General features: G+C 46.2%; 1 protein-coding gene across 1 annotated transcript in view; it reads left to right on the top strand.

The window, feature by feature from the left end:
* Positions 1–6,814, top strand: part of LOC140196224 (rhodopsin kinase grk7-a-like) — a 34,710-nt gene extending 27,896 nt beyond the window's left edge. Inside the window, 1 exon segment of the mRNA XM_072255037.1 lies at positions 6,463–6,814. Coding sequence (XP_072111138.1) covers positions 6,463–6,814 — 352 coding nt within the window.
* Positions 6,815–11,504: the final 4,690 nt, after the last annotated feature.

Here is an 11,504-nt window from a genome sequence, read left to right as displayed (position 1 = left end):
AGAGAGGAAGGGAAGGGGAAGGGGAAGGGGAAGGGGAAGGGGAGAAGGGAAAGGGGAGAAGGGAAAGGGGAGAAGGGAAAGGGGAGAGAAGGGAAAGGGAGAAGGGGAAGGGGAGAAGGGGAAGGGGAAGGGGAGAAGGGAAAGGGGAGAAGGGAAAGGGGAGAAGGGAAAGGGGAGAAGAGAAAGGGGAGAAGGGGAAGGGGAGAAGGGGAAGGGGAGAAGGGGAAGGGAAGGGGAGAAGGAAAGGGGAGAAGGGAAAGGGGAGAAGGGGAAGGGGAGGAGGGAGAAGGGGAAGGGGAGGAGGGAGAAGGAGAAGGGGAGAAGGGGAGGAAGGAGAAGGGGAAGGGGAGAAGGGGAAGGGGAGAAGGGGAGAAGGGGAGAAGGGGAGAAGGGGAAGGGGAGAAGGGGAGAAGGGGAGAAGGGGAGAAGGGGGAGAAAGGGAAGGGGAGGAGGGAGAAGGGGAAGGGGAGAAGGGGAGGAGTGAGAAGGAGAAGGGGAGAATGGGAGGAAGGGGAAGGGGAAGGGGGAAGGGGGAAGGGGAAGGGGAGAAGGGGAAGGGGAGAAGGGGAAGGGGAGAAGGGAGTAGGGGATGGGGAGGGGATAAGGCGAAGGAGATAAGGGGGAAAGTGGAAGGAGAAGAGGAGAAGGGAAAGGAGAAGGGGAGAAGGGGGAAGGGGAAGGGGAGAATGGGTGAAAGGAGAAGGGGAGAAAGGGAAGGGGAGGAGGGAGAAAGGGAATAGAAGGAGGGAGAAGGGGAAGGGGAGGAGGGGACGGGGCGAAGGGGAGAAGGGAGAAGGGGAGAAAAGGAAGGGGAGAAGGGGAATAGAATGAGGGAGAAGGGGAATCGAAGGAGGGAGAAGGGGAAGGGGAGGAGCGGACGGGGAGAAGGGGAGGAGGGAGAAGGGGAAGGGGAGGAGGGACAAGGGGAAGGGGAGGAGGGAGAAGGGGAAGTGGGAAAGGGAGAAAGGGGGAAAGGGAAGGGAGAAGGGAGAAAGGAAGGGAGAAGGGAGAAGGGGGAAAGGGAAGGGAGAAGGGAGAAAGGGAAGGGAGAAGGGAGAAAGGGAAGGGAGAAGGGAGAAGAGAAGAAGGTGAAGGGGAAAGGGAGAAGGGAAAGAAGGGAGAAGGGGAAGGGGAGGAGGGAGAATGGGAGGAGGGAGAGGGGAGAAGGAGAAGGGGAGAAGGGGGAGGAGGGAGAAGGGGAGAAGGGGAAGGGGAGAAGGGGAAGGGGAGAAGGGGAAGGAGAAGGGGAAGGAGAAGGGGAAGGAGAAGGGGAAGGGGAGAAGGGAGAAGAGAAGAAGGGGAAGGGGAAAGGGAAGGGGAGAAGGAGAAGGGGAGGGGAGAAGGGGAGGGGAGGGGAGAAGGGGAGGGGAGAAGGGGAGGGAAGAAGGGGAGGGGAGAAGGGGGTAGGAGGTGAAGGGGAGGAGGGGAAGGAGAGGAGGGGAAGGGGAGGAGGGAGAAGGGGGAGGGAGAAGGGGGGAGGGAGAAGGGGGGAGGGAGAAGGGGGGGAGGGAGAAGGGGGGGAGGGAGAAGGGGGGGAGGGAGAAGGGGGGGGAGAAGGGAGGAGGGAGAAGGGGAGGAGGGAGAAGGGGAGGAGGGAGAAGGGGAGGAGGGAGAAGGGGAGGAGGGAGAAGGGAGGAGGGAGAAGGGGAGGAGGGGAAGGGGAGGAGGGAGAAGGAGGAGGGAGAAGGGGAAGGGGAGGAGGGAGGAGAAGGGGAGAAGGGGAGGAAGGAGAAGGGGAAGGCGAGAAGGGGAGAAGGGGAAGGGGAGAAGGGGAAGGGGAGAAGGGGAAGGGGTGAAGGGAAAGGGGAGATGGGAAAGGGGAAAATGGGATGGGGAGAAGGGGAAGGGGAGAAGGGGATGGAGAGAAGGGGAAGGGGAGAAGGGGAAGGGGAGAAGGGGAAGGGGAGAAGGGGAGGAGGGGGAGGAGGGAGAGAGGGGAAGGGGAGAAGGGGAAGGTGAGAAGGGGAAGGGGAGAAGGGGAGAAGGAGAAGGGGAAGGGGAGAAGGGGAAGGGGAAGGGGAGAAGGGGAGAAGGGGAAGGGGAGAAGGGGAAGGGGAGAAGGGGAAGGGGAGAAGGGGAAGGGGAGATGGGGAAGGGAGGAGGGGAAGGGGAGGAGGGAGAAGGGGAGGAGGGAGAAGGGGAGGAGGGAGAAGGGGAGGAGGGAGAAGGGGAGGAGGGAGAAGGGGAGGAGGGAGAAGGGGAGGAGGGAGAAGGGGAGGAGGGAGAAGGGGAGGAGGGAGAAGGGGAGGAGGGAGAAGGAGAGGAGAAGGGGAGGGGAGAAGGGGAGGGGAGAAGGGGAGGGGAGAAGTGGAGGGGAGAAGGGGGAGAGGAGTAGGGGAGGGGAGTAGGGGAGGGGAGAAGGGGAGGGGAGAAAGGGAGGGGAGAAGGGGGAGGAGGGGAAGGGGAGGAGTGGAAGGGGAGGGGTAGGAGAGGGGGAGGGGGAGAGTGGGAGGAGGGAGGGGAGGAAGAGGGGAGGGGAGAAGGGGAGAGGGGGAGAGGGAGAGGGGGAGAGGGGAGATGGGGAGAGGGGAGAAGGGGAGAGGGGGAGAGGGGAGAGTGGGAGAGGGGACAGGGAGAGTGGGAGAGGGGTCAGGGAGAGGAGAGGAAGAGAGGGGAAGGGGAGGGGGAGAGGTAGCAGGAGGGGACTCTTTTGAAGCAAGACTTCTGTCCTGGCCCAGTACTACACAACATTTTGTTCTCAAGATCATAAAAAATCAGGACAATTCAAACAAATCCATATTTACAATGCTACCTTTGAAACGCACACCACTTTCACATCTCCCTCCTTCACACCCATACAACAGACTCAGCTGTGAGTCAACTGGTGTGATATACTGCGTCTGCTGCTCCCGATGTGGCCTTCTATATACTGGCGAGACTTGACACAGACTGGGAGATCATTTCGCTGAACACCTACGCTCTGTCCGCCAGAGAAAGCATGATCTCCCAGTGGCCACACATTTTAATTCCACATCCCATTCCCATTCTGATATGTCTATCCACGGCCTCCTCTACTGTAAAGATGAAGCCACACTCAGGTTGGAGGAACAACACCTTATATTGCATCTGGGTAGCCTCCAACCTGATGGCATGAACATTGACTTATCTAACTTCCGCTAATGCCCCACCTCCCCTTCATACCCCATCTGTTATTTATTTATATACACACGTTCTTTTACTCTCTCTCCTTTTTCTCCCTCTGTCCCTCTGACTATACCCCTTGCCCATCCTCTGGGCTCCCCCTCCCCCATCTTTCTCCCTAGGCCTCCTGTCCCATGATCCTCTCATATCCCTTTTGCCAATCAACTGTCCAACTCTTGGCTCCATCCCTCCCCCTCCTGTCTTCTCCTATCATTTCGGATCTCCCCCTCCCCCTCCCACTTTCAAATCTCTTACTAGCTCTTCTTTCAGTTAGTCCTGACGAAGGGTCTCGGCCCGAAACGTCGACCGTACCTCTTCCTAGAGATACTGCCTGGCCTGCTACGTTCGCCAGCAACTTCTATGTGTGTTGCTTGACTTCCAATTAACTTGGTTCAAGGTGCTTAGGAACCCATTTTTCGGAGTTATATTATAGACTTGATTTTCAATGTATATTCAGATCTGAAGTTTGGTTGCTGAAGTCAACATTCACTTTATGTTGTCACGTACCCCGTGACGGGTTAAAGAACCAGCAGAAATGGAAAACACCTTGAAGTCTGGTATTGCTGTTTTTTCGTCGTCGTGGCTATCCCTCGAGGTCAAAGATGATGGTCTTCGTTCTGACGAAGTGGCCCACAGAGTGAAGACGCCTGCACGTGTATTTGTTTGATGCGTATTTGATGGTGCACTCCAAGAAGCACACGATACTTCACACATCAAACAAATGATTCCAATGGCATGGAAACGACGGCGATTGGAGCTGATGGATTTGTTGCAGCCTTCATCCGCCTTCACAGCCGTTGAGTTTGTAGTAACTTCGTCCATCTGTTCTACCGTTGACATCTTGGTTGGATTGTCCTTTGTCAGGGACCTCACTCTCGACCTTACCGCCATGGGTGACCCTACCAAAACGATTTGTCAGGCAAGATTTTCCTTGAGGAAACCATGCTGACTATAGCCTATTTTATCAAGTGCCTCCAAGTACTCCAAAACCACATCCTTAACGATTGACTCCAACATCTTCCTAACCACTGAGGCCTATAATTTCCTTTCTTCTGCCTCTCTCCCTTCTTGAAGAGTGGAATGACATTTGGTATTTTCCAGTCTTCCAGAACCATTCCAGGATCTAGTGATTCTTGAAAAATAATTACTAATGCCTCCACAATCTCAGCAGCTACCTCTATCAGAACCCTAGTGGTACACCATCTGATCCAGGTAACTTATCTACCTTCAGACCTTTCAGTTTCCCAAGAACTTTCTCTTTAGGAATGGTAACTTCACACACTTCATGACCCCTAACATCTGGAACTTCCACCATATTGCTAGAGTCCTCCACAGTGAAGACTGATGAAAATACTTACCAGTTCATCCACCATTTCCTTGTCCCTTATTACTACCTCTCCACCATTGTTTCCTACTGGTCCACATTACATGGGTAATGTGCCAATACTTAGACATTGAAAAGTGAGAACGGTGATAAACCATTAATTTAGCTGCTATACACAACAAGACACAGGTTTAAGGTGCTGGGGAGTAGGTACAGAGGAGATATCAGGGGTAAGTTTTTTACTCAGAAAGTGCTGAGTGCGTGGAATGGGCTGCCAGCAACAGTGGTGGAGGCGGATATGATAGGGTCTTTTAAGAGACTTTTGGATAGGTACATGGAGATTAGAAAAATAGAGGGCTATGAGTAAGCCTAGTAATTTCTAAGGTAGGGACATGTTCGGCACAACTTTGTGGGCCGAAGGGCCTGTATTGTGTTGTAGGTTTTGTTTCTCTATACCACTTTCTGCCAGTGAGTATGAAAAACACACGAGTTTGTTAAAAAGTACAAATCTTATAAGAAGTATTATTAAAAGTAAACAGGGGTTTCCAACACAGGATATTCCGAGGAACTTTCCAGGATATACCCAGGATATCCTAGTATATCGTGGGTATATCCTGTTTATATCCAATAAATTTCATGACATGATATTAAACCTGATTCTGAGGACATACACAATGATTGCACAGAAGACAAGCTGTATTGTGTTTGACAGCAGACTGCTGCAACATCCACTGTCTCAGAGACTTGGACTATATATTTTATACATGCTATGTGTGCCTTGTGCCGTGTATGAGTGTTGGCACTGTGTTTTGCACTTTGGCCCCGGAGTTACGCTGTTTTGTTTGGCTATATTCATGAAAATTAAACTTGAACTTGAACTGAGGTGAGAAAAAGTTTGTTCTGTTAGTCATGAGGTGTGAGGATGTAATAAGTTTTTTCACTAGTCTCTCCAAATTTCGACTTATCTCCAGGTGTTTGCAAGGAGGATTTGGAAACTTTTGCCTTTCCCATCTTCAGATTTGGTGCTTGGGTCAGGAATGGACAGACAGTGGATAAACTTCTGGGCGACTCACCCAGAAACCCAGGTTAAAGATAGGAGTTCAATATCGCATTTGGGGAATTTAATTTCATTTAGTTAAGTGATGTGAAATTTAATAGGAGGTACAAGTAATTCTAAGCATGAAACTACTGATCTGTTGTAAAATTACATCATTTTCAGAGAAGGAAATCTTCATGCAGGTTGAATTATGTATTACTTCACATCCCATAGCAATGGAGTTAACTCTCAACTCCTCTCTGAAATAGCCATTCATTTTCACAAGGTAGTATGGTATTCTTCTCCTAATTCTGTCATTGTGCCCATTTTACAGCACATGGCATTGTGCAAAATTTAAACACAGGGATTTGATCATTTAAAATTAAATGGTCTTTGTTCTCACAATTCAAACCTTTATTGCTTTTCAAACCAGATAGAATTACTTTGACAGGATAGATTCATTGGTGAATTACTAAATAAAATACTTAATTGTTTTCCTCCAAAGGGACTGTTACATAGTTCAAGACAGAGACAATAGCTTTTGTAATTTTTTTCAAATAACATTCTTTTAATACAGTATTTAAAAGTAATTAATTTGTCTTGTAAATTGGGCATGATGACATCACACTTACTGCACCCAACTATGCTTTACATGTTTCATACTGTAAATGTTTTTATTTGCAATTTAAACTGATTGGTTGATTGGTTAAGTTGATTGACTAAATGATTGGTTTGAAGATTTTTTTTTAAATCTTATTGTGGGATTATGACATTTCTGTTACACTGTCGAATCAATAATATCTTCCTTCATAGAGGTAAAAGAAATGACTGCTTATTGATAGAAGTAGATCGTGAAGTGATATTAATTCTCTTTAATTCCTCTTTGAAATCTGAGAGTAAATTTAAGAACACCAACTCAAAATTTAGATTAACTTGATATCATACACTTTTTTCACTTTAGAGGAGAAAATGATGACCTTAGAAAACACCCTTTCTTCAAATCTATTAACTTCCAACGTTTAGAAGCAGGACTTCTCAAACCACCTTTTGTGCCAGACCCCAGCACGGTGTACTGTAAGGATCTTGGAGACATTGCTGATTTCTCTGAAGTCAAAGGTATTGACATTATTGACAAGGATAAGCAGTTTTACAAGAAATTTGCCACAGGGGCTGTCGCCATTCCTTGGCAAGAAGAAATGATTGAATGTGGCCTTTATGAAGAACTCAGCGATCCCACTCGGAAACCATCAAAGGCAGGAGTGTTGGAAAATGGCACTGATGAGGCTAAGTCAGGTGTTTGTATGATTCTGTGAAAGGGAAAATCTATCCTTATCTTTCTGCGATTACACGCTCTGCAGATTACTCATTAATTAGAAATTAGAATTTGCTTCTCTCTCATGCTAGGGAAATTTACATACAGACATTAGCTCCTGATCAGCACCACCAATGGAAAAAGACATGCATTGTATATAAACATCTGGCATAACTCTGTGGAGAAATGGAAACATAAAAAACCACAAATCTAGTTGCAGATGAAAAAAATTAAATGATACATTCTCCAAAAGTACCTGTCAAATTGCTGTGAGTCAATGAAAGCAGCACTTAATAGAAGTGGTCCTGTTCTGAAATACATTTTGTTCCACTGCATATGTATGGTGTCAATTACAGTAATTGGTAAATAAAGGCTAAAGAAAATTTATGTGTTGAAATATGACTGAAAACAAAGTAATCTGGGGTTTTGAATTTGCCAAGGTTCTCATTTTTCCTAGAGCTACAGGTAAATTATACAGGAATAATCTTAATTCACTAGAATAATCTAACTCTTCTCGGATAGTTATGGTGATAGGAATTTGCAAAACTAGTGCATTTTGGAATACTGCACATATTCAAACTTGAGTCTGGAAATGATTTGGAAAATGTGTAGCCCAGGTGGTCAGTGGTTGGGTTGAGTTGTTCCCCAATCTTGGCAATTTACTTGCAAATGTTTCCTCATCATATAAGGGGACATCATCAGTGCGCTGTTAACTGTGGTGTGTCCTCCAAATGCTTGGCCCTTATATCAGCTGACTGGACGTAATTTCAAAAACTCAATTGTGCTGTATGGAGAAGATCTCGTCACTGATTGGTTGTGTGGCGAACTTTCCATGCTGTGGTCTAGAACTTTGCCCACATTGGCTCATAAGTAGATTCAAGGTCTACACGTCTGTTTACAGAATTGTTCGCGGGAAACTATATTTCTACGAATTCTCTCACATGCCGCGTATTTGCTTGAACCATGACTTTCACTGATGCCCAGTCAAAATTTGTGCCTCTCTTGATCTTCATGGGTAGAGACCATGGAGAGTTAGACATGGTGCTTGACATCCAGTTGATGTTCATGGATGCTTGTGAATAGTTTTCTCCCAGTCTGGCCGATGCTATTTGCTGCAACCCCCACATTGGGTTTTGTAGACTACAATAGTCTTGTCCAATAGCTTGGTTCATTGCTTTGGTCCACAAAGCACCCTCTTCAATGTTGCTGTTTACTTATGCACGACCAAAATTCTATGTTCTTTGACAGATCGGGCTATCGCTTCCAAGATATTTCGAATGTATGGAAGGACAACATGTTTGGTCGATTCTTAGCTGGTATGTTGTCGACCACATAACTTCATATGAAGATACCTACGACGTTGACAATGCACCAACCAAGACGTTACAAAACCTGTTGTCCTTCCATAAATTCAAAATATCTCAGAAATGACAGCCCGACTGCTCCGGGAACATAGAATTTTATTGGTATATAAAGGCCAAACATTCGGAAGACACACCGCATTTAACAGCACACTGATAATGTCTCCTCGTATGGTGATACAACGTTTGCAAATAAATTGCCAAGATTGGAGAACAACTCAACCCAACCAAACTTAAGTCTTTCAGATGGAGATTCAGTACTTCACTGCATTACTATCCAATGTATCACTACTGGTCCAATGTGACTACCTGAACATCTAGATGTGATCAATTACATTTATCATAAATAAGACTTCATTGGTAGACATTGCAGTTTATAAACAAATGCAACAGGACCTGGATAATATCCAGGCTTGGGCTGACAAGAGGAAAGTAACATTTGAGACACGCAGGTGCCAGGCAATGACCATCTCCAACAAGACCATAAAATAGGAGCAGAGTCAGGCCATTTGGCCCATCGTTTGCTCTGCCATTCAATCATGGCTGATCCTTTCTCACCACCGACTCAACCTGCAAGTTAACCTTTAGGGGGTTCTGCACAAGGACTCCCAAGTCCCTTTGCACCTCAGATTTTTGGATTTTCTCCCTGTTTAGAAAATAGACTACACATTTATTTCAACTACCTAAGTGCATGATCATGCATTTTCCAACATTATATTTCATTTGCCACTTTCTTGACCATTCTCCTAATCCGTCTTCCTGCACTGCCTGTTTCCTCAACACTAGCTGCCCTCCACCAATCTTCATATCATCTGCAAACCTGGGAACAAAGCCATCTATTTCATCATCTAAATCATTTATATACAACATAAAAAGAAGTGGTCACAACACCAACCCTTGTGGAACACCACTAATCACTGGCAGCCAACCAGACAAGAATCCTTTTATTCCCACTCGCTGCCTTCTTCCAATCAGTCAATGCTCTGACCATCTTAGTAACTTTCCTGTAATACCACAGGCTCTTAACTTGATAAGCAGCCTCATGTATGGCACCTTGTCAAAGGCCTTCTGAAAGTCCAAATATACAACATACACTACACCCCTTTATCTATCCTACTTGTAATCTCCTCAAAGAATTCAACAGATTTGTCAGGCAAGATTTTCCCTTAAGGGAACCATGCTAACTTTGTCCTATCTTGTCCTGTGTCACCAAGTACTCCATAACCTCGTCCTTACCAATTGACTTGAACATCTTCCCAGGCTAACTAGGCTATAATTTCCTTTCTACTGCCTTTCCCCTTTCTGAAAGAGTGGAGTGACATGTGCAAGAGTCCAATGATTTTTGAAAGATCATTTCTAATGCCACCACAATCTCTAATGCTACCTCTTTCAAAACCCTAGGGGGCAGTTGATCTGGTCCAGGTGACATGTACTTTTAGGTCTTTCAGCTTTTTGAGCACCTTCTCTCCTGTAACAGTAACTGCACCCACTTCTCTTCCTTCACACACCATAACATCTGGTGCACTGCTAGTGTCTTCACAGTGAAGACTGATGCAAAATACTCATTTAGTTCATCTGTCGTCTCCGTGTTCCCCATTATTATTTCTCCTGCCTCATTTTCTAACAGTCCTATATCCACTCTCAACCCTCTTTTTTTATTACATACTTGAAAAAGCTTTTATATTATTTGCTAGCTTGCTTTCATATTTCATCTTTTCCCTTCTAATGATTCTTTTAGTTGTTCTCTGTAAGTTTTTAAAAACTTCCCAATCCTCTATCTTCCCACTAATTTTTGCTTTGTTGTATACCTTCTCTTTTGTTTTTACATTAGCTTTGACTTCCCTTGTCCGCCACGGTTGTACTATTTTACCATTTGAGTATTTCTTCAGTTTTGGAATACGCATATCCTACACCTTCCTCATTTTTCCGAGAAACACATGCCATTGCTACTCTGCTGACATCCCTGCCAGTATCTCCTTTCAATTTACTTTAGCCAACTCCTCTCTCATACCACTCTAATTTCCCTTACTCCATTGAAATACTGCTCCGTCAGACCTTACTTTCTTCCTATCAAGTTTCAAGTTGAACTCAATCATATTGTGATCACTGGTTCCTAAGGGTTCTTGTACCTTAAGCCTCCAGTTCATTACATAACACCTAATCCAGTATAACTGATCCCCTAGTAGGCTCAACGACAAACTGCTCTAAAAAGCCATCTCATAGGCATTCAACAAACTCATACTGAGATCCATTGCCAACCTGATTTTCCCAATCAACCTGCATGTTAAAATCTCCCATGACTATCATAACATTGCCCTTTTGACATGCCTCTTCTATTTCCTGTTGTAATCTGTGGTCCACTTCCCAGCTACTATTGGGAGGCCTGTATATAACTGGCATCAGGGTCATTTTACCCTTTCAGTTTCTTAACTCCACCCACACGGATTCAACATCTTCCGATCCTAGGTCACATCTTTCTACTGATTTGATTCCATTCTTTACCAGTAGAGCTACGCCTCCCCTCTGCCTGCCTTCCCATCCCTCTGATACTACATGTAACCTTGAACATTCAGTTCCAACTACAACCATCCTTCAACCCCGATTCAGTAACAGCCACAACATCATACCTGGCAATCTGTAATAGTCCAGCAAGATCATCCACCTTATTTCTTATACTCCGCGCATTGACATACAACACCTTAAGCACAGTATTTGCTACTCTTTTCAATTTTGCATCCCTAATGTACTGATACTCACCCTGCTGGCTGCAACTAAGTCCCATCATCTGCCTGCCCTTCCTGACAATCTGAATGCATGCTATCTTTATTTATTTACCATCTGTCCTTTCCTGAATCCCTTCACTCCGGTTCCCACCCCCTGCCAAGTCAGTTTAAACCCTCCCCAACAGCTCTAACAAACCTGCCCGCGAGAATATTGGTCCCCGTTAGGTCCAGGTGCAATCCGTCACTTTTGTATAGGTCATACCTCCCCCAGAAGAGATCCCAATGATCCAAGAATCTGAAGCCCTGCCTCCTGCACCAGCTTCTCAACCAAACATTTATCTGCCAAATCATCCTGTTTCTACCTTCACTGGCATATGGCACCGGCAGCAATCCAGAAATTACTACCCTGGAGGTCCATCTAACGATCGTCCCTTGACATTCAGTGGCATCACCATCACTGAATCCCCTAGTATCAACATCCTGGGGGTTACTGTTGACAGGAAACTGAACTGGTCTAGCCATATAAACACTGTGGCTACCAGAGCAGGTCAAAGGCTAGGAATCCTGTGACTCGTAACTCACCTCTGGTCTCCCCAAAGCCTGTCCA

This window comes from Mobula birostris, chromosome 4 (assembly GCF_030028105.1).
Source record: "Mobula birostris isolate sMobBir1 chromosome 4, sMobBir1.hap1, whole genome shotgun sequence".
Taxonomy (NCBI): Eukaryota; Metazoa; Chordata; class Chondrichthyes; order Myliobatiformes; family Myliobatidae; genus Mobula; species Mobula birostris.
This window is presented reverse-complemented; position numbering and strand designations above follow the sequence as displayed.